The following is a 25236-nucleotide window of genomic DNA, read 5'->3' as shown; positions in this document are numbered from 1 at the left end:
GCAGTTTACGTAATAGAGCAAATAGCTCAGTTAGGTAAAGCAACGAGTTTGTATACCGAAGGTAGACGGTTCGAATCCCGTGGAAGTACTGTTGTCATTTTTATCACTAAGGTTATTTTATTTATTTTTTATTTGGGAAAGAATCAAATTGTAACATATGTGTAAAACTCATGACGATATAAAAAAAAAAAAAGAGAGAGAAAATATCGTCGCATTTGCATTAGTGTGTCTAATTTTTGTTTGCAAACAGATTCGTAATTATTTCCCCTGTGCTCACTGATGCATAACGAATGTTTTCCAGTAAATGTTAATTCTAATTTGGAGAATTTTATAGTTTCACAATGTTTCTCACTACATAGTCTTCTATCTACGTGTTTGGATATTTTGATAACAGATTTCCCTATTAAATGTTTAATTTTCTCTATAAATATTTGTCTTAAATTGAAATTGTTTTGAATTTACTACATAAGCAAAGTTGCCCGAAGGAGGGGAGCTCAAGTAATAGATATTCTACGTAAAAGCTACATATCATTGTTCGTCTCACATAATTTCGGCTCTCCAAAGACATTCATATTTATTATTATTATTATTATTATTATTATTATTATTATTATTATTATTATTATTATTATTATTAATGAATATGCCACCCTTACATAATGTTGTAACTTTACACATCTTAGTTAGAGTGCTTTCTTTAGTAATAATTTGAGCAACCACGTCACAAAATTTAAAATGTATGAGGGGGCACGACGTTTTATTTCCCCTCCTCTCTTTTCAGCACCCTCCAACAGAAGGTATATAATTTCTGAGAAGCAGGGCAGACAAAATGAATAAGAAATATATTTAGAGCATCCTTTCCTCCTTCGTGAATGTAATATCACGTAGCATTTTTTATTCTACTGAAGACGACCCTAGGCCGTTATGGTTAGGTAACAAAAGAAATACCTAATATATTTATAGCGCCCCTTATCTGTAATATTACCTCTTCTTTATTTGTTCGAGGCTTCCTTACACAACCAAGGGTGACAAAAAGAATAGGAAAAGTGTCTAAAGATTACAAAATACTTTATATTTGGTCAGAAACAAGGCATTATATACACAACATTGCTTTCGTTAACAAGTGTTTCACCCTTGAGTCGCTTATAAAATTATGCAGAATAACTTTCGCTGATCATCAGTAGCGTAGTGTGCTATGAGACACTGAGACAGTGTCTACCCTTTCAAATTAAAAGAACATAGTTTTAGAAATTCTTAATTAATAAGAAGCAATATACATTTCATGTTGTAGAAAAATATAGAAACAATAGGGTCCGTGATAGCTTGGCTAATAACAATAGTGGTAGGACCTAATTTGTAAATAATTTTATTTTTCAAAACTGGGGAATTAAAGTTCTGTCTCCGTCAAAAACGCCAGAGAGACATCAAGAAATCTGTCTCAACGCAGCCGAACAAGTCAGTGGAGCTCCTACTTGAAAGTGGCGCGCGCATGTGGCTGTGTGGGGTTCTCGCTCGCTGAAAGAACCTGGCAATGAGACATGTTTCAGCTGCAGTGATACCACACTCAGCGCAATTATACTATTATAAATCCAACACATTTTTTACTCTTCTTTTTAGATATTCAATCATATTTCAAAGAAAATTTCAAGAAATAGAAAAAGAAAACTAAATTAATAACTACCGGAACAATTGCTGAAATTTTTATGAATACCAGTAATTCATATAAATCTTCCATGATCTAGCTTTGGCTTCTGATTAATCGCAATATCAGTGTATCAACACTGCGAAAGGCAAAAGCGAGCGCAAGATGTTTTATAGTATGCTATTCTGTTGTTGCATTTAAAATTGTTAGCTAACTTTATGTGAATTTGGATGTGTGTGTTAATTTTGTATTATGTGCAAACTAAATGATTAGATATAGATTTATTGCACCAGTTGTTGTTAAATGGCATGTTAAGCTGCCGAATGAAAATTAATATAAAGTTTTTAAAAAATAGCCAATTTCTGAGCTTACTTTTTGAATCAGAGATCACACTTTGCAAAGGCTAAGCAAGTAAGATCATACATAGGAAGTAAATTATTAATTCAATTTAACGTATCCAATCTATACACTAAGATTCTTCAGAATGAATTAATATTGGTATGCTTGTTTGATTTAATCGTTAAGGGTTTTGTTGATGAAAATTAAGTCTCCATATGTTATATACAGTAGTGCAACCTCGCAAAAATCAGTTTGTAGCGAAATTTGGTCAGGAGTTTCATATTCCTTTACAACAGCGAAGCTGTATGAGACATGGCCCTACAACTTAATGTTGGTTCCGAACTCGAGAAGAAATAATAATATCTACCAGGCACGCACCAAATTTTTTGTTGGGAGGGCTGACGGCATGGGCGGAACTATGGGAACATGGGGCCATTGCCTCCAACTTTTTGACAAAAATAATAATAATAATAATAATAATAATAATAATAATAATAAAATGCCACATATAGCCTAACTCAACATTTGTCTAGAAAGTGTTCCACAGGACCGAGACTGACCAAAAGAGGTCTGCCCCAGCAGACAATTTCTAACTGGAGGGATCCAGGGTTTGGGGGGATCCAAACCACTACGTCTATGTAGTATTGAACGGATATTATTCTGTACTCGACAAGACAAGTAATTGTAAAGTACTTTCATCTATATTTTCAGAAAAAAAATTATGAAACTACATTGTTTTTATAAGAGAAATAGTACAGATGATATGTAAGATCAAATTTTCACGCTACATCAATCAGTTATTTGCTAAAAAATAAGTATAGTTTTATTAAGAAAGTGAAAAAAAGTATATTGACTTAAGAAGTTTTGGGAATGTCGGAACTTGGTTGACTCCTTCCCCCCCACCCCGTGGGTGCGCCTATGCTGTCTACCCGTTGCGAAAGTAAACGCTACGCTACTGCTGATCATTGTTCTAGAGGGATTTGTCCAGGATGATTTGGTGTCGAGCTAATAACGATAAGTATATTTATTTACATCACTGTTGAAGAAATAGCAAACTTTCTGAAAGGAACTTACTTAGGAAACAGATCTTCCTTCTACTTAGCCAGAGCCCACTCTGAAAAATTGCATCTGGCATTCTGAGTGAAAGTTCTATGGGACTATTAGAAAAATATATTCCCGTTTTCACGCTGATGGTAGAATTTCTTAAACAGTTATTGAATTACGTTCGAAGGGTAGGCGTAAATAGCGCCCCCGCAACAATGTGGCGTGGGGACCGCACAAGCTGCAAGGCCAAAAAATATACAGAAAGTACGCATTGGCGGAGCAGGCCAAATTTTCACACGGGCAAAGTGACTTTTTGGCGCCCTTCCCCTAGTAGTAGCCTATATTTTACATTTTCTCATAGTGTTTTTAATAGTTTAAACCAGGAGCGTCATTTCAGATTTTGCTTGGGGGGGGGGGGGGAGCAAGACCTCTTGATATAAGTAAAATTTCGCGTTTTTCACTGATTTACTACTATTCTAATGATAAAATCTATATACATCTCAAACTCACGGGGGGCAAATGCCCCTCCCTGCCCTCTCTAAATGACGCCCCTGTTTTAAACCCATTTTCAAAAAGAAATCCATTACCTAGGAAAAGTTCACAAAGAATATGGCCCGCTATAAACAATACCAACTCCACCCCACCCCCCCTGGTCTAGTGGCTAGCACGCCTGCCTTCTGTGGTACCGGGTCCAATTCCCGGTGGATTACTGTTGAACGATAAAAGTGGTTCGGATTCCACTATAATTAGTATCCACATCTCCCTTGCCCATTAAGGCATAACCGTGGAACGCTAAACTCAAGCAAACAAACAAACAATACTTAATTCCCGGCACTCTTTATTCTACATGCCATCTCTCAATTTTTCGATACAGCCCCCTTAGTACTATGAAACTCTCTTCTTCCATAGTGAAATGGAAAAAGATCATATAATTGCCACTACTTTACAAGAATATAAACCAAAAACGTCAGTAGAAAGCACATTATAAAATTTATTTTTGAGGCTCGTTTTGGTGCCCCTCTTTCTCTGGCGCCCCGGGCAGTCGCCCGGCCCTTAGTCCGCCCTTGAAAGTACGGACGCATAACTAAGGACTGCGGAGGAGAGGTTAACCTTCATGTTATGCCACTGGTTTGACGTGTTTGAAATGTTCAGTAAGTGATCAGTTGGTGAAATAATTTCGACGGTTACTGATGTTTAAAGTTTAGCTAAGACAAAGCTACCTAATCAAATACATTTGATATCGCGATGTCACAATTTGATTTTTCCTCACATAAAAAAGATAAAAACAATAGTAATAAAAACCCTTACTCGTACTGGGCTCCTAACTAACTAACAACCTAATTCTTACAGACCAGTTGCTCTGACCAACTGAGTTTCGATTTCTTACGCGAAAGAAGTCTGTTATATTAAGAGGCATGCTTTTCATTATCAAAACTGTTCGAAGTAATACGAACATGGCTTAAGAACAGGGACGGAACTGAATTACCACTCGATTGACCTTGAGGGCAAATTACCAAAGCGTAGCTGTAAACGTAAGTTCAGCATGCATTTCTCTGGAGTTGTGTTCAGTATTCCTATCTGCCAGTCATGCTTGTTCGTAGGAGTAATATGTTACAAACCCAACCTTTCGATAGAGCACAATGACAGAGAATCAAAATTAATGAATTCTTGCCCTTGTGAACTTGGGATACCACCATGTGCAATAAAACTGTCGCGTCTTCTGAAGTGATATTTTATCGAAAATAACTCGTTTTCCTTTATATATCTGAAGTTTTTGAGGGTTTCAAAATGAGGAAACGTTACTGACAAACAAGGACGCATTTAGGGGTGGGTCCAGGTGGTCCGGACTCCCCTCTGAAATCCCAACTTATCTGTAAATTTAGCCTAAATTTAAGGATTATCTTTTAAATTTTATTATAATTTATCCTAATATTGAAGTCGGACTTCTCCCGAAATAAATTACTGCATACGTGCCTGCTGACAATTTTCAATATATTCCTTAAATAAGTAAAATAACTAAATTAGGAGCAAAAAGCTTCAACACGGGCTAACTTTTGTCCACTGCCAATATTGTTAGAAGGGATATTAATAGCAAAAACTGCTAGGCAATGCTGAACCTTGGAACTTCACTCCGAACAGCACGCTTATTATTGAGAACTACATATGAAACATTTTATCAAAACTTATCTAGCTTTTGCCTGGCATGAAATTATTATATACACCAAAATTCACTCTCCTAAAATGTGTATCTAAACATTGCTCTACGAAGCAATGAAAATTATTTATCGAAATATGTGAGCAGGGAATTCTAACAGCCAGCCATTTTATTTAAATCGTAGTAAACCCTGTAACCGGGCGTTAACGTGAAGACAAAGCTTGGTCCATTGGTAAAGTGTTGGAAGAATATAAACTCAATGTTCGTAGGTTCGAATCTATCCACTCACCATAACATTTTGTTCTTAATGTGTAACGATGAAATAAGAAAGAAAAAATGTATAACCGTTAAGACAAAACTTCAACCAAGTCTGAAGAGAACAATACTAAAATAGTAATACAATGACGTCAACCAAAAATTATTTCATGTAGCGTTTGGACGAAATTACAGCTGTTAACAATTGCAGAAATAAAAACAGGCTGTAATGCAGTCTAGACTTCTGAATGCATTTACTTCCTGAAAACTTTCGTCTCGTCATTGGTATGCCGTTAATCATTGTAAAACATTTCAATTGGAAGTGAAATGACACAAACTAAAACAGTTTTAAATCAATAAATGTCTATGTGTAAAAGTAGGTGTCTTTTATCTGTAGTTCTGAGTTCCTTTTACTTTGAAGTGACAAATGAGAGAAGAAAGTATGGTGTTCGAAAAAAAAAAAGTCAAATTTGAGATTTCAACGAATTTACACGTATTATAGCCCCTAACACCGAAAAAGTTATTTTTCGATACATGTCCATCAGTTCGTCCGTCCGTTCGCTACACTTTTCTGTGCACTCGCCTAGAAGCCATACCTGAGGCCATACCTCGCCTAGAAGCCATACTTGAACATACCGTAAATTAGTTGAAAAATTTACGGTATGTTCAACTTATCTGCACCAAATTTTAGTTTAAGATTTTCATAGTATTTCCTATAGTTTTTTTTATTTACCTCCTACTCCCAAAACAAGGGTAGTTTCCTGTACGATGAAAATAAAAAAAAGATATTTTCTCATAACTGGCTCTAACGATCTTGTTTTCTTTCTTTTCTTATAAATCAATATTTAATTAGCAACCCTATTTTGTGGTATAAGGCATTTATCTGAGAAAAATCTACAAGGGGTAGTTTATACTAAGGGGGTGAGTTTTTTCTCAGTGATTTTCTCAAAATGGACTCAAATGTTTTCGTTCATATTTCATAAATAAAGATTTCATTAATAACTTATCAATATGGCATAACTCGTTTGTCCTAAAAAAAATGCGAGGGGTAGTTTATTCTTGGTGGAGTGTTGTCTGGGCGATTTTCTCAAAAACGACTCAAAAGAGTTTATTCATATTTCAAAAATAAATATTTCGTTAATAACCGAACAATATGGCAAAACTCGTTTGTCCTGAAAAAATATGCGAGGGGTAGTTTACTCTTGGGGGTGTTTTTCCTCCACGGTTTTCTCAAAAATGAATCAAGCAATTTTGTTCGTACTCAGAAATAAATATTTCATTAAAAACCTAGTAATATGGAATAACTCGCTTACCCTGAAAGAATCCTCAAGAGATAGTTTATTCGGGGAGTTATTTTTCCCTCACGATTTTCTCAAAAATTACTCGGACAATTTTATTGATAATTCATAAATAAGTATTTTATTAATAACCCTATATTTTAGTATAAGTCATTTCTATGAAAAACAATTACAACGGATAGTTTATTTTTGGGGTCAAGGTTTTTTCCCAGACAATTTTCTCGAACGACAGGCGATTTTGTTCAAATTTCGCAAATAAATATTTCATTAATAACCAAAAGTATATCTTAACTCATTGTTCGAAACAATTCACAAGAGGTAGGTTACTCCTGACGTGTTCTTTTTGAACGACTTTCCCAAAGTGACTCATTTGATTTTTTTCATATTTCATAAACAATGATTGCATTAATTGGTCTATTATATGTCTAATGAAAATGTGCTCAAAGTGTGAGTTAGTTTTGTAGTATGGATTTTCTTCAATCGAAGTTTTTTATTCGATAATCTGACATTCGATGTATTTGAATAATACGATAATTTTATTCGTATTATCCAAATACACACTTCAGTAACAACTGCGGCCTAACACAGTTAAGAAATTGAATTGAAAAAGTTTAGTGCGGTGGCCCTGTAATTGAATATTTTTTGAGAAACTCCCTAGCTTTTTGTGGTAAACTCAGGCTTTTCTTTTTCGAGCGACAAAAGAGAGAAGAAAATATAGTGATTGTGAAAATAATATCAAATTCAGATTTCAACGGATTTACATGTTTCATGGCGTCTACATACCGAAAATGTGACTTTTCGACACCCGTCCTTCCGGTCCGTCCGTTCGGCACACTTTTATATGCACTCGCCTAGAGGCCATACTGTTCAACTTATCTACACCAAATTTTAAACTTAGGGTTTACTTAGTATTCTTACAGGAGCTTTTCCATTTTTTCCTACCACCTAAAATAAGTGTGGTTTACAAACAGCCGAAAATCGAAAAAACGCTATTTTCTCGAAAATGGTTTTAACAATTTTGTTTATTTTTCATTAATCAATATTTAATTAACAACCCTATATTGCAGTATCAGATATTTCTCTTAGAAAAATTTACGAGGGGTAGTTTATTCTTGGAGGTGACTTTTTCTCGACGATTTTCTCAGAAAAGACCCTGGCGAATTTTGTACACACTTCATAAATAATTATTTGACCTTACAACATGGTATAAATCAATTGACCTGAAAAATATATGAGTAGTAGTTTATTCTTGGACTTGAATTTATTCCCAGTGAGTTTCTCAAACACGACCAGTTGGCAACCCTGTATCTCGACAACGAAGCTGAATTCGAAAACTGCAAGAGGACCATTTGTCTCCTTTTGATGTCACGAATCACTTCCCGAAGTTTGTGGACATCTTTCAGGTTCACCCTTAATGAAGCTTCTTTTCGAAAAGTTAACTATTAACTTTAGGCATTGTTTATCTTTTTTTAAATCACAAATGTCGTTATTAATTTTTAGGCAGAGAACTACTTCTGAGAGAATAGATCTTGAAAAATAATTTTAAAACTTAGACTTTTGTTTTCGAGACATTCCAGACAAGACGAGACATTTTACAAGCTATCTTGTGTCCAAAACATTTGCCTCGTATTATCTTGGATGTCACAAAGCGCGTCTTGTCTCTTTCTCGAGACATGTCTTATCTCGTGCGCATTCGTTAACACTTGGGAAGGATTATCTTTCTACTCAAAGCATTGTTTTTATAATGGTTGCATATTTATGATAATTGCTGTCCACATAAATTACAGTCCTTTCAGTTGAATTAATTTTTATTATTATTATTATTGAAATTGCAATATCTAGTTTAACGTTGGACGATTATGCACCTACGCTAAGGGAGAATGATGATGAATGAAATGGTGAAATGAAGAAAGTGGGAGGAAAATGGAAAATCTCAAGAAAACACATACCCATGCACACGGTATTTGTCCACCTCAAATTTCACTTGGCACGAAGTGGAATCGAGCCACGGACCCCCTGCACCAAAGGTCCCTGCAATGCTTTATTATTATTATTATTATTATTATTATTATTATTATTTTTATTATTATTAATAATAATAATAATAATAATAATAATAATAATAATAATAATAATAATAATAATAATAATTGAAGCGAGCTTAACGAGTTTCAACCGTACGACTCAACCAACGTTTGGGTGCCTGTTCGTTCGTCTGCTCCTCTCATAAAAGACATTTCATTTTAATGAAACTAGTAAGTGCCTTCTTTTAGCTCTGCGAAGTAACTATTGCTTGGAATATGAATCTGCAAAACATAAGAGGTAAAATTAACCAAATGGTGCAAGTTTCCACTTATATATACAAAACAATTTTGCAATATCAACTACGTGAATCTTGTCCCATAAAGAAGCCGAAACCCCTACACCGAAGAGCCCTCCGAGATTTGATCATTGTCCACACGGACTGAAATTGTCATTTGAAGCCAAGACTTTAATATGAAGCCAATAATTTCTTTAAAATAGACGGAAAATTCGGAAGTTATAAGCATTTTCATATTTTTGCCTTTTCCCATAAGGGAGCCGTAGCCCCCTATACTGAAGACCCCCCGGAGATTTGATCATTGTCCACTCGGACTGAGTTTGTCATTTGGAACCAACACTTTAATACAAAGCAAAATATTTCTTTAAAATAGACGAAAAATTCGAAAGTTATAAACATGTTAATAATTTTACCTTTTCTCATAAGGGGGCCGTATTAGCCTACACTGAAGAGCCCCACGAGATTTGATCATTGACCACTTGGACTGAAATTCTCATTTGAAACCAAAACTTTAATATGAATCCAAAAATTAAACTTTTACATCAATTTAAACTGACTGGGTTCCAGTTCCCCCCACTATTGTTTAGTTTAGTTAACTGGTAATTTGTGACAGCTTCACATCATCAAAAGAATGTTTCACTTCCCCTCCCCTCCCCCAGGACTTCATGCTGGATTCACCACTGGAATCAATAGACACTCTTCCTATTCTTTTTGTCACCCTTGATTGTGTAGGGGCTCCCTCGTACAAATAAAGAAGCGGTAATATTACAATCAAGGGGCGCTATATATTAGTATTTTTTTAGTTACCTACCCCTAACCGCACAGGACCATCTTTCGCAGAATAAAAAATATTACGTGATATTCCAATCATGAAAGGGGAGAGGATGCTGTAAATATATTTCTTATTCATTTTGTCTGTCCTGCTTATCAAAAATTACTTTCTGTTGGAAGGCTACTGAAATGAGAGGGGCAAAATAAAAAGTCGTACCCCCTCCTACATGGTTGCTCAAATAAGTACTAAAGAAAGCATTTTAAACTAAGATATTTAAGATTTAAACTAGGAAACTAAGATATCCTACATTATGTAAGGATGGCATATTCAGGATTATTATTATTATTATTATTATTATTATTATTATTATTATTATTATTATTATTATTATTATTATTTGAATGTTTTTGGAGCACCGAAATTTTGTGAGACGAACAATGATATGTAGAGGTTTAAGATGGGTGGTCATAGAGGAGGAAAAACCAGGATTTTTCTCTGTCTGACTCTCTAACGTAAAGATTATGTGCTGAAGGTAAGAAGCATCATCATTCTACAATAGGTTGCTTTTACGTAGAATATCAATTACTTGAGTTCTCCTCCTTCGGTCTACTTACCTTATGTAGTAAATTCAAAACAATTTCAATTCAATACAAATACATTGTAAAACTTTTCCGTAATTAAACATCTAGGGAAAATTAAACATTTAATAGGGAAATCTGTTATCAAAATATCCAAACACGTAGATAGAAGACTATCTAGTGAGAAATATTGTGAAACTTTATAAAATTCTCCAAATTAGAATTAACATTTACTGGGAAACATTCGTTATGCGCCAGCGAGCATATGGTGAGCAGTGAGCACAGGGGAAATAATTACGAAACTGTTTGCAAACAAAATTAGGGACGCTAATGCAAGTGTGACAACAGCATTTTTTCTTTTTTTGGTATCGTCATGAGTTTTACACATACGTTACAATTTGATTCTTTCCCAAATAAAAAAATAAAAAAAAATAACAGTAGTGTAGTGATAAAATTGATAACGGCACTTCCACGGGATAGAACCCGCTACCTTCAGCATACAGACTCGTTGCTTTAACCAACTGAGCTATTTGTTTTTTTACTTGAACTGAGCCTGTTCCAGTAAAGACGATATTTCATTACGATCGTCCTACCAATTCGTCCTTTTCCATAGATAATTTCCACTATTTGCTCTATCTTTATGTTAATACTTAGCATATATTCATATATTTGGAGTTTGCAGATAATGCATATAATAAGACATACTAGAAATATTCGTTAAAAGTTTAGTTTGTAAATTTAATCCACATTTTTCTCAATGACATAGATGTCGTTGCTTCGTGTTGAAATGCAGAATTCCCTCGTGTTCTTGAAAATTTCCCACTTTAGCAGAGTTGGTAATTCTCGAGATTTCTGTCGATTTAATGTTTTTTGCTTCTAATTTCTTTATTTTAAGCTAATATCTAACACAAATATTAAAAACGGGTTTGTTATTAACCTGTCCTGCTGGGGAAACCTTCCGAAATTTCGAACATATAAAGAAAACGGAGATATTTTCAAAAAACTTCAAAATAAAGAGACGCGTCATTTATTTTGCTCATGGTAGTACATAACTACGTTTGATTTTTTTTTTTTTATAAAAAGAAAAAAACTAGCATTACAAGACTAATCGATCGAGTCAGTCTTAACTAGAGCCTTTCTATTCTTTCTATTTCAACTGTGCCCCTTCCGGCGCTGCTGTCGATGTGTGTTTTCACATACCTCCCTCGAAAGAGGAGGAATAAGTTGCTGCGGCCAGATCTTTCACCTGTTGGATGCTGAAGCATTGCCATAATGTATTATTTCACGAACTTCGCTGTGCTCTGTCTTGTTAGCCATTCTAAGTAGCTTAGGATCTTCACTCGTCAAGACCAAACGACTGAATGACAAATTGGCAACACAGCTGAGGTTATTCACTTATTTTTCCCTAAGCGAAGGGAGGGATTCCTCCGTCAGAGGGTGGTGGGAGTGGGGCCGAAGTATGTTTCGCATATTTTCCGAGGGCACACCTGAGATAGACAGGCTCTAGATCTCCGAAGAAGTCAATGACCAGATCGACGAACATGTGAATAGAAATGTTAATACATTATGCAGAAATGTTGGGAAGACCTAAAGCATCTTTTTTTAGAAAACCAGTTTAATGAGTCTTCTTTTCTCAATGAACATAATTGGTCTTCCAGAAAAAATGTAACCGTAGCTTACGAAGATGTAATCTATTGATAAAATTGAGTAATAAGTAACAGGATGCATATTGTCGTATATACAGCAGTATTAAAGAACAATTATTTCCGGTTTAAGATAACCAAATCTGAAATTCTTTAACATGGGCTAAATTGCCTATGTGGAAATAAATTCCTTGCTATTATGTTCTTTAGTTCGATACATAGAACCTTTTCCTGAAAGCTGCTGCTGTCAATTTTGATAACAATTATGAAAAACTGGAAATGACTGTTCTTTGTCCTACAAAATATATTACAATAATAACGTGATATTACTAGCAAAAAGTAAGGTGTTAAAATAGCATAGAATGAATATCACTTTAGTGTGTTACTTCTGTGGTAATTTAGCACCAAAGACATCGCCTTCCGAGCATATCAGAAGTAACTAGTAACTGGCAGTGAAAATTTGAATTGGATTTTATTGCTTGCAATGAACAAACCTTTACGCAATATATTTGACATTTGTACCAAGTAACGAATAACGTAATATGTGTTATTGTGATCGATCACGAAAATAGTTTTGTAAGCTTATTAATTGTCTAACAAGTTATATGAGTAGCAGTGCTACCATCTGTTATATCCTAACACATAAGAAAAACAGATAAGGACAACAGGTGGCAGAACTGCTACTTATGAAACTTGTCAGACAATTCATAGCCTTAAAAACTATTTTCGTGACCGATTACAGAAAACATAGTACGTTACTTGTTACTTGGCATAAATGCTGAATATACTGCTTAAAGGTTTGCTTATACCAAATAATAAATTTCAGTGTAAATTCTCAGTGACAATTGCTTGTTATATCTGATATGCTCGGAAGGCGATGTCATTGGTGTTAAATTAACATACAAGTAATACCCTAAAGTGGTAGTCATTTCGTGTTTGAACACCTCATTTGTTGCTGTGTAACAACTAGTGATGTTGTACATTGTTGAAGCAAACGATCATCCGTCTTTCTTCTCATTAATTTCAACCCCAAGCTACTCTAATCTCTAGCAAAACATATACTATGTTCTATAAAGACCAGAGTGCTTTTGATAGTTTTTCACTAAAAATGTATAATATAAAATGGAGGTGCACTCCCTCATTGTTGATCCATTTAAACTCCAAGCAGGGAGGACAATTGAAAATACTTTAAGGGAAAAAAACAGCAAAATTGATTTTTTTTTTTTTTAACGAAAGCTATTGTAGAACATGTTTTAAATAAGGGATTTAGGGAGTTAGGATTTAGATTTCTGGGCTTCCGGCATCTAAGGGCAGTTAGCCCTCATGTTTGGGGATGACGTCTATCGGCGAGGACACTATCCGGAGAAAAGGGAGAAAGAAAGGATTGGGAAGGAAGGAAGCGGCCTGGGACCTACAAGTTAGATACCACCCCGGCATTTGCCTGGTGTGAATGAGGCAAACCCAGCAAAACCTCATTCAAGGTGACTAGTTTAAACTTTTTCAACCGAGCGGCCCCACCGGGAATCGAACCAGAGACCGTTCGGAAATCGAACCCGAAGACGTTAGCGACTGCGCTACGCGGGGCCACTATATTTTATTTAAAGGGTCTCATATTTGACTAACTTTAGCTCCAAGCAGAGGGGTTATGAGAAAATATCAATAAACTGTAAACACATATACCATATTGTGTCAAAATCGAATATTTTTTTATGAAAATTACTATAAAGCATGTTTTCTAAACGTAGTGGGATAATTCGTTCTGTCATTCTCAATCGATTTTAAATCCAGGTAGTGGGAATAGTTGCGAAGAGTCAAAAGAATATACACCATATTGTATGAAAATCTTATAGTTTACGAAAGATGTCGTAATCATATTTTTAAGCGGGAAAGTTAGAGGGATTGTAGTGCATCCCACATTAAAGGGATGTTAATTCACCACTCATTCTTGATTCATTTTAGTTCAATGCACTGGAGATTATAGAAAAAGAGTCAGAGAAAGTATACATAATGTTGTCTCAGAAATCTAACGAGTTTTACTAAAGTTATCGTGGAACACTGAAAAAAATCGCGGGTTAGGTGGGGGGGGAGGGAGATAATTTGCTTGTTTATTCTTTACTGATATTAACTCTGTAAAGAGATGATGTTTGAGAAGCCTGAAAGAAAATGTGCATGTGAGATAAGTTACACCAAAATCGATTTTTTTTAACAAAAATTATCACAACATTTTTTTTTTTTTTTTTTACGTTGTGGGAGGATACCCAGAAGAAATTTAAACTACGTTTTGTCATAATTGTATAATTTTTTGCATAATTTATATTTGAAAAGTGTCTTGCATGTATATGTTCAAACTTGCAGCATGTGGTGTATTTTACCACATTTTACTTCTTTATCCTTGATAGATTGCAACCGTGCACAGTAAAGTTATTTCTGCAAGCTGAAAGAAGGAATCAAAGTTTCATTAAAATCAGATAACTTTTACGAGAGTTAGACCCCGTGAAACAGACGAACAGACACACAAATGCCTATCGAGTCGAATGGCAGGAGCTTCATTACGCTCGCTTCAGTTAAAGTTAAAATTGTACGTAGGTAAAGATCCAAATGGTAAAACTGTTAGTCGACGCTACTTGTCGATGGTCAATTATCATTTTCTTAATGCGTATTTTTTTTTTTTTTTTTTTTTGTTTTGTTTTATAACGGCGTGAATTGATTTAATGAAGGTTGGAGCACAGATGTATAAATTGTCGAGTTACATTAGTATTATATATTTTGATTATCGGTAATGTGAAAGTGAATAAAAACAAGTCAGTTTCGTTTCACAGTGTGAAATTACGGTAGACTTCCACAATGTACGAATTCAATACTGAAACTTGAAATAGTACATCTATTTAGAGACCTGCACGGGCCGGGCCCGGCCCGCGGGCTGGGCTTGGGCGGGCCGACTCTGCTATTTCTTTGGGCCGGGCCGGGCTTGGGCTGGCCGACACTGATTTCTCTTCAGGTCGGGCCGGCTGGGGTTGATTATTTGCAATTCTTTAATAATTATTGACTTTCGTTAAACGACAATTGGAATAAAGCCAAACGTTGAAGAAGTGTGCCCATGAAAAATGTTACAAAGAATGCAATAGCTATTTACAGTTTGTGTTGCTTAGCAGCTCCACTTTCACTATAGAGGATTGCAGGCATTATGCGGTAAATGGAGCTCTGACCTTGACCTTCACTGAACTCAAAATATAAAAGAAGGGGTGGGAATGTTTTGTCTGTCGCTAACCAATATTGCCATCTTCACTTTATGCTAAAAATCAATTAAGATAGATTTTTGTTACAGGGAATGGAGTTTTTGTTCTCTCGATGACAGGCAAAGTTCTAGGAGGCAATGGTACCATTCGGGAGGCAAGTGTCAAATTGTGAACCAGAGTTTAGAAAATGTTTCTGAGGGTTAGATCAAATTTAGTACTAAATTTTGAGAAAGATTTTGGCTCGAGCTATTTTTTTTTTTTTTAATTATCGGGCCGGGGTCGGGCCAAAAGTTTAACAATTTATCGGGCCCGAGCCGGGCTTGGGCCAAGAATTTTAAAAACTTATCGGGCCGGGCCGGGCTTGGGCCGAAAATCTCCAAAACGTTTCGGGCCCGAGATGGGCCGGGACTAGGTACGTTCGGGCTGGATTGGGCTCGGGCCGAAAAATTCGGCCCGTGCAGGTCTCTACATCTATTACTACTGATTGCAATATTTAATAAGATCAAAGATAGAACCTGTCCCTCGGACGCTGAATCCATATCAAAAAGCCATTACTCGCTAGATCTCTGATTGTCAAGATTAATACTGAAATTGGAAGTGCTAACTAATGTCTGCCACTTTCAGTTGCAATAGAGGAATAAAACCAGAGGTGAAACATATTGGTGCCGGAAATGAATCCATATCAAAAACTGCTTGTCACTATCTATTTTCGTCTTGTCAATTATGCGATTAGTGTCGTAACCGGAAATCACAAGTTTTTATCACTTCGAGGTTGAAGAGAGAGAGAGAAAATTAAGAGACTAAACTCATTCTTGGGATGCAGAATCTGTGTCACGAAAACAGCTTTTTGATATCTTTTACCGTTTTTTCTCTATGAAAATAAGTATTGAAACCGGAAGTACTAATAAATTTCAAACATTGGTAGACTGTTACGGGTGGTGAGGGGCCGCGGTGGCTCAGTGGTAGAGCGTTCACCTCTGGTGCTAGGGGTCTCGGGTTCAAACCCTACTCCCGCCAAGTGAACTTTGTGGTGGACAAACACCGTGTGCGTGCGTTTTCTCGGGGTTCTCCCGTTTCCTCCCACTTTCTTCATTCCACCATTTCATTCATCTCTCATCATCACCGTCTCCTTTAGCCTAACCGGCATAATCGTGGGACGTAAAACTCAAAGATTTCATTTCATTTTTTGTTACGGGTGGTGATGGCATGTTGTCTTAAGATGCTAACTCGATTGCAAAATACCACTTCTTGCAGTCTGATACTGTTTTTATTCTAAGTGAAAAACGTTGAAACCGGAAATGGCTAAATTCAACCACTTCTGGTTTGAATAAAGAGTTAATTTAGGAGTTAAAACCTGTTTTTGAGATGCTGAATCGACTGCGAAAAACCGCTTCTCGATATATCTTACCGTTGTCATTCTGATAACCTGTCAACAGACGCAGAGGAGATGGACATAACTATTATATAAGATTTCGCTTACGCATGGCATAGTGTGGAAGTGTAACAACGGGGTAAAGAAGCAGTTGTTTAAGTGTATTTATGTCATTGGTACTGTTCTTGACTAAAATTAGATAAGACAACCAACATTTGTGCTGGAAGGTGAAACCGCTAATATTTTTGAACAAGTAAAAGTTGAAATTGTAAATCAATGTTTTCTTTTCTGGCTAGGTGATTTCATTAAGATTGAAACACAAATATAGTACTTGTAGACTAGTAGTATTATACATTATATACACATAATAATAATAATAATAATAATAATAATAATAATAATAATAATAATAATAATAATAATAAATTATCAAGTGATTTAGTAGGACATAGTTATTGGTTGGTTTGTTTTTTCGGAGAAATGGTAGAAAAGAAGAAAAGTAATTGGTTTTTAACAAGAAATTTAATAGCAGTGATTCAAGAAACATTAACGTTCTCTCTGCTTTATAGAAGACTGATAAACATCTGTAATTCTAGTAGCAGAGTTTCTTAATAAGAAAGTACGCATGAAGATGATGGCAGTTGGTCATCGAAACGTTGTATCATTTGAGTGCTTACGAAAGTATAATTTTCATTTTTACTATTTATGACATTTCGTTCAGTAGTGTTGAATGTAACTCATTTATTACTGTTTTATTTGGTGAATATATTAACATTTAATTTTCCTTCTATTCTTTTGATTGCAGTTGAGAATGATGCTAATCGTAAAAATAGTGACTCACCAACCAAGAAGTTTAACTTTGTGTCTACGGCTGACAGACCTCCCACTGAGGTTTTTGTCTTTTCTGCTGCGACTGAAACTGAGAACAAGGCAGAGGCAACAAGTGCAGTTGAGGACAATCCTCTCCCAACTTCAAATACATTAAAAAATAATGAATCTAGTGTAACTAGTCTAGCCTCTGATATTTCACAACTAACTATTACAAAATCATCATCATCAACTCCAGCGACGAGTAAGAAAAGGAGTTGGGAAGACTATTACGTTGGCCCACCTCTCAGCAATCCGAATGAGATAAAACAGGAAAAAGTGCGTAATAATAGAAAACAAAATGTACAAGAAGCGAATAAAAGTGTTGGGTTTGTAGTTAAGGAGAAGAAAAAGGACGGTACAGTCGAAACTTATAATCCGGGACTTCTATTGCTGCAGCAGATTGAAAATGCTCCTTTGAAAGCAGCGCCAGATAATAAGAGTCCACGACAGAAGGGAAGAGGACGCAGCCTAGCCACAACGCAGAATATTCCTAATGATGTACAGAAATCTCGTGGAAGAGGCAGAATATCGGCACAGCAAAACAAGATGTCGCGTGGCGCACACAGAAGCAATGTAGGTGGTCACAGTTATAACCCAGGAGCTTTTACACGCCAAAATGTAACAATAGGACCACCTCAGAGGGGTATTTTTACTTCTCAGAGAGGACGTGGGTCCTTTTCTTCGCCGCACGGATCTGCCAACTACTCGAGAAATGAATATCCACAAGGAAAAACAGGACGCCGAAATAACAAACGATTTGCATCAGAGGTTGACTATTCGGCAATGCCACCATTAGTTGACTACAACTATTTTTCTTCCTATTCCAGTGGCTATTCTAGTAGTTCAAATTCTGCTTCGTCGAGCAACTTGAATTCTGGTAACACTGTGCCTCAAATGAAGTCGGGAATGCAAAAGTCAAACTATGGCTTCCAACAGTACTCTAGTAATAAAAAATCGGGCTCACGTAATAATAATAATAATCGAAATCGTAACGACAAATCGAAACCTGCATCGAATGCAGACAATGCGAAATCTTCTGAAAAAGCAAAACCTGCCGAAAATGATAATTCACCTTCTTATGATAATTCGGATATAGTAACGTTCAATCCGTGGGACATATTAACAGGGGACCTGAAGGACTTAATTAGGAAATCAGACGTTTTCACGAATGAGAAACGAAATAAATTGGTGAAGCTAATCGTGAACCGACTTACACAAGATGGAAAAATGGTTACGGACACTCAGCTAGAAGCCGTGGCTTGTTCGTTCGTTTCTGCATTTCCGAAGTCGCTTGAAGATCGGGGACCAGATGGCAAGAAGTTGGGCAATGGATATACTGGTCTTTATTCGCAGCTAATGTGCAGAATGAAAGTTGATGCACCTAAAAGTATAATTGCTAACTAATTTTCTCTGCTGCATCTATGTATTGGTTTTTGTTTGACATATACAGGGTGTTCCGCGAACTTGTGCGACAGAATGTGTAGGTAGACTTTTCACATCGTAGCAAGAGAATCTTTTGTATATATATATATATGTGTGTGTGTGTGTGTATTGCTGAAAGATGCTTAGTCAGAGAGATAATTACAGTTTTGAGTTACGTTATAAAGAAAAGTATACCATACTACCGTTCTTTCTAATCTTGCTACTCATACTATCATGTTCTGATATACAGAGTGGCCTCCCAAAAATAATCTATAAAAGTCGATTGCTTACGACTGCCAAGAGAACGTGCAGAACTTTTGGAATAGGGATTTTTCTTTTTCTTTCTTTTTCTTTTTTTTTCTTTTTTTTTTTTTTTTTAATTAATGATGATTTACATAGATATACACTACCGATCTAAAGTTTTCGAATACCCCGGGTTTAAGCATCTACTCTTATCCAATTATTTTGGCACGAGAACTTTACTGCCCTGCATCAGATGTACTCCTGCCTAAAGCGTAGAATTTGACGATGGTTGAGTCAAGGTCTGAGAGGTACTGCAGATGATATGTCGAATTATAGTTCTTAAAACAGGCCAGAAAAAGACATTTCATATATATATAATATAAAATAAACAAAACTGTGCAAGGCGAGGCAACAAATTAGGTTTGTTGAACGATGTAGATACAATGGAGAAGTGCAGTGACAAAAATTTGAAAGAAAAATCAGTTTTCCAAATTTTGCAGTTCGCTATACCTTATAGATATGTTGGCTTTAAGAAAGCTAAAAACGCCGTTCTTTGAAAAGTATTTACGACGGTCAATATACATCCTTCTCTGCTCAGTTGTCTCTCAGTGGAAGCGTGTATGTAGTACTTGTTACTATTTCAGCAAGCAACAATACAGCATACGAAACCATCGTAAACACTTTTCAAAGTATAATATATATTTGTCGTTTTAAACGTTAGCATATCAACAAGCTGTAAAGAACTGCAAAATTTGGAAAACTACTTTCTCTTTCAAATTTTTGTCATCGCATTGACCCTCTGTCTCTACGCTTTCCAAACAAAACTAATATGTTGCCTCATCTTCCACACGTTTGTTTATACTATGCAATATCTATATGAAATTGTGTTTTTTGGTTTCAGTTTTAAGAATTATGATTTGAAATATCATCTGCAGTACCTCTCAGGCCTCGATTCAACTGTCGTCAAATTTGATGCTATAGGCAGAAATACCTCTCGTGCAGTTCGGTAAAGTTCGGGGTACAAAAATCCGGGGTACTCGGAAACTTTTGAGCAGTAGTGTATATTAGCAAATAATACAATTACTTGATCGAAGCGTGGCAGGAAAAGTTACCATCTATCCAAACCTGTATTGTCATTCATTTTTTTAAATTCTTTTCCCCGATAAATCTTGCAATGATTGTTCATATTATTTGCCTTTGTTTCAAACTAACTAGATTTTTTTTTTAACTTAAAAGAAGTTAGTAATTGACGCATTTTAAATTTAATTATTAAAGAAATAGGTGATACACGTACTTCATTGATTGCATCTCGAAGAGTTTACCTGTAGAGTTTCGAAAGCCACAGAATAAGCATTGAAACTATATAGGAAAATTCTTACATATGCAGTCAACGAAGTAGTGATTTTTCATGTGTCTCTTTAATAACTGAAACTGTCTTGTTTCCTTTTTTGTCGTGCATAAAGAATTTTCGGTGTAGTTATTTTATGTAAAGCTGAACTTTACTTCTTTTGAGAGTTCAGTGTACACGTGTGGCTTGCTTCATAATTATAATAATTTGATCTTTATGTAAAGAGATGAGCCAGACAAGCAGGAAAATTCATGTGCTTTTATTTCATATCTTAGACAATTATCTGTGTTGCCAGCATAACGTGGTTTCAATTTTACATAAATTTTCCCTGTCAGCACCCATGTGACGTAAATAAGGCCTGATAAAATAGTTATAGGACGTTTATAAAAATAAAGTGATATATACATGTATATGTGTTTACACAGTTATTGACGATGACTGTAACTTCGAGACTATGTGTCTTTCAGCAAAGGTTAAGTTTAATCTTGCTGTGATGCGAGAAATTAATATGCAAAGTTTCCTTAAATCCGAAACGCAAGGCACATTTTACATTCTAATGATCGCATTCAGGTAATCATTATTATTATTATTACGCGACTTCCAAGCTGAATCTTATAAGGAAAATGCGAACATTGTTCTGTATTATAAATATATAGTACATGGGAACTTCTTCACTTTTTTTTTTTTTTTTTTTTTTTGTGCATTGTTGAGATGTTTCATAGATGGTTGTTGCCATAATCATAATCAGAAAACAGTGTGATGTTACTTTTTTTTTTTCAGAAAAAAAGTTTTAAAAACCCTACTTATATCTGTAACGGGAATTTCTTTGTACGATCATGATTAAAAAAAAAAAAAGCTTATGGAAATATTGCTTTACATAGCTTAAGAGAGCCTTGGAAAATTTAATTTTGTTTCATGGAACTACATTCTGTCTAAGGAAGAAAATATGAGTATTGTTACGAAAGTTGGATCAAGATGAGATAGTAGACTGATTATAGGAGAGGAAATTTTTAGCCTTGTCTGTATACACTGAGAGGAAACGGCATCATTATTGTGTTGCAATCCAAAAGATTTTTTTCATATTTACGTTATAGAATCTTGTTAGAATGTAGGATTAGTTTGTTTTCAAAATTCGGTTGAGAAATATTTTAATATTTAATGAAATTCTTTTGCTCTGTATACGCAGATTTTTCTTGTTTTTTTATTTAGAAAAATTGCGTAAAGGAAAAGAAAGTTCGACGCTGTCTTTGTGATTCTTAAGAGCTGGCAGACGTTAAGCTAATTCCTTATGTGAGAGTTCATTAGCGGGTTTGAAATATTGGAACTCCCTCAACAGTCAAACAAAAAGTGTTACAATTAATACGAGCAGTTAAATATAATAATAATAATAATAATAATAATTAAAAATCCACAACCCATATTGGATATAGATTTAACGGGTGTTCGTTGAATTTTAGAGCGTACTTTTAACATATTTGAAAATACTGCAATAACAATAAATAAAATAACTTAAAAATGGATAATGATTAATAGTTTACCACGTAAACTTTTGGATATTTACGAAATGCTATAATATGGAGTGGAGACCGAGATTCATTCGGCATCTTTCATCACCGATTATTTGCATATTGAATTTTCTATAATGCAAAATAATTATTAATAACACTATTTAGTGATACAGATGATTGAAACTTGAATATAGATGGTTGCTCCTGAAGATATAAAGTCTCAGTTGAGATTATGAAAGAAAGAAATAGAAATCATAATATAATAATAATAATAATAAAGTCAGCGTTTCCAGAAGTTCAGTACATGACGTTAAATTGACTTACGTACTGTCATACAACAATGAAGAAGTTCGTGAAAATGCCAGCTGTTTTATATATAGCATCAGATCATCAAGATAAGAGACCCAGTCACCATCTTTCATAATCATCCATCATTTTCATAAATTTTTACATTAAAGTTACTGAGTTCAAAACAGTTATTGATAACGAAACTCAATAACTGGGACTAGGTCAGTGTCATAGGACAAGGAAGAATGAAGAAGGCTATAGTGTTTTTTGAGTACCAAGCTGTTACATTGTCAAATTTTCCTAGTTTATCTGTGTGTGTTTTTTTTTTTTTTTTTTTTTTTTTTTAATATAAGTGAAAATCTGTTTCAAATATGACGAAATGATATGACCAACATTGCAGCGCCAATTTGTTTATTTGAGCGAAAATATTTTCGAAAGATCAGGATTTTGAAGTTTCAGATGTTTTCAAACATCTAGGAATGCCCAACCCAATCATATTGAAAGGAAGTGTGTTCGAATGGTATTCAATAACAAAGAAACCCAAGTTAAATTTGGATGAAGGTAATATTGAAACAAAATGGGAGTATATTATTGATGGTTTCATTAAAAAAAAACATTTTACTTATGTATAAGCACAAAGGTGTAATAGAGCTGTTGGTTATCTAGGTCATAGGGTTTAAAATTGTGAAATCTACGTTGGTTATATTCTGTTAAATAATGGTGTGATAGTGGGTAAACTACAAGTTGTGTTTCGTGGGACCTTAAAGAAATGCCGATCGGATAAATTACAAAGCTTCGAACGTACCTTCAATACAGTTTTACTCTTCGATACACTTTGAATTAACAGTTGATAACCTTAAGTGAATTTTTATAATATGTGGCTCAAATGGAACAGATCCAATATCAAAATAATAAATTTAGTACAATTTCATTCAATTTAGACTTCAATACAGACAACTTGGAGTTATGTCTGTGCCATTATGGTTACATCTTGCGATATAACTAATAAATAAGAGTAAGTTGTGTTTCTAGTATTTAATTATTGTAATATTTTTACAGTACGTTGGCCAACAATATGATCATTCACGTTTTATTTGATCAAGGATCCATAAATATGTGTTTATTGTCACAATAGCATGTAAAAGAAAACGCTTCATACTCACCACTATAAAACACAAAACAGTATCATTCTGGTGCTAGGGATCTCGGGTTCAAACCCTGCTCCCGCCAAGTAAACTTTGTGGTGGACAAACACCGTGTGCGTGGGTTTTCTCGGGGTTCTCCCGTTTCCTCCCACTTTCTTTATTCCACCATTTCATTCATCTCTCATCATCACCGTCTCCTTTAGCCTAACCGGCATAACCATGGGACGTAAAACTCAAAAATTTCATTTCATTTTTTTTTTTTTTTTTTTTTACAAAACAGTATCACTTTTGAGGGACACATCTGAGGATAGAGATCGTGTCCCTCGAAAGTGATACTGTTTTGTGTTTTATAGTGGTGAGTATGAAGCGTATATTTTCTAGTTATTGTGACTATTATCACTACTCGCAATGTATGTGTGTTTATTGTATTTATGGTACTTAGAGCGACTGAAGATGAAAACAGCAGCTTTTGAAAACGTTTTCACTAGTACAAATACATTTTTTTTTTTTTTTGGCACTGTAAGGTTAGTCATATGATTTAGTTAAAAAAAAATGTGGTGCAAGATTTCTGTTTCATTACAATACTGCAAGTTTAATTTGATCAGTATTTTTTATTCATGTAGCCATTGCAGCATATTTCATTGTTTTGTTGGGGCAATTAAGTAATCTTACAAATTCAATATATATTATTGAATTGTCTCTTTAAAAAAAAATGTTTCCTTAAATGGATTCAAATTTTTGATAAGAATTCAGTCAAACAATTTTACCACCAGGTGCAAGTATAGGGCTTTCACAAGAAAAGCATGGGCGTCTCTTAAAAAAAAATAATAAATAGATAAAAATACGACTGCAATTTGAAAGAAAAAAATATTTGTTTTGTTGATTATTAAATCATGTGATATGTATAATTATTAAGTTCATGAAGTTTCTTTCCTTTATGAATTTACATATGATAATTAGCATATATGTATATGTATGCATACCGTATATATGTGTATGTCTATTTAGTGCTACAAATATGAAAAAGAAGCTTGAATTGTTCTTTGAGGCTCAGTTGTGGAGATCTCTTGTATTTGTAGCTGTGAGAAGAAATATTTTTTTAATGAATATACAATAGTAAACGTATATGTGTGTGTTTCTTTAAGTTATTTTTTATTTTTATATACGAAGGATTATTCTATACCTTGAAATGGCTGCCTCGTGTAAGCAGGGAAATAAATCAACAATTAAATACTTGTTAATGGGTCGTATAGAATACATATTTATAGATTAAAAATGAGTACTGACATTGTATCCAGAAATATATTTCTTCTTTTGTATAATCTCGACCTTCTCTGGGATCTTCGTAAGTATTGTCCGTTTCAAAACATAAGAGCCTTGTGAGCTTCTCCGTGGTTAAGCGGTTACCGTACGCGCGTTTGGTGTGAGACCCGGGTTCGATTCCTGGCGGGAGCTTATGTGGTTCGGATTCCACTTAATCAGTAGCTCCCGCCTCGCTGCTGAAAGGGACGTTAAACTCAAAATTAACTCAATAAGAGCCTTGTCTCACACCACTACCAAAAGAGTAACCCATCTTTTGTTGGGAAGTAGGTTGGTGATTGTTGACAAATGTCCGATGTCATTAGGTAACAAGAAGAAACAAGAATGGAAAACAAGTGGGAAATAGAGAGATAATATTATTACTTTTTGTGATAAATAAAAAAAAAAAAAAAATGAAAAACAAAAGGGGAAGTTCGGCAATTTCTTTTCCTCTTTCCA

The 25236-nt window shown here is 34.9% G+C and overlaps 1 protein-coding gene across 1 annotated transcript in view; it reads left to right on the top strand.

Moving 5' to 3' along the window:
• The window catches only part of LOC145671025 (uncharacterized), a 45056-nt gene extending 20453 nt beyond the window's left edge, over positions 1-24603 (top strand). The window contains exon 4 of the mRNA XM_081739682.1: positions 17460-24603. Within this exon, the coding sequence (XP_081595808.1) occupies positions 17460-18928 (1469 nt within the window). The 3' untranslated portion in view covers positions 18929-24603. The remainder of the gene's footprint in view (positions 1-17459) is intronic.
• The last annotated feature ends 633 nt before the right edge of the window (positions 24604-25236 follow it).

This window comes from Thermobia domestica, chromosome 15, assembly GCF_964235325.1.
Source record: "Thermobia domestica chromosome 15, izTheDome1.hap1.1, whole genome shotgun sequence".
NCBI lineage: Eukaryota > Metazoa > Arthropoda > Insecta > Zygentoma > Lepismatidae > Thermobia > Thermobia domestica.
This window is presented reverse-complemented; position numbering and strand designations above follow the sequence as displayed.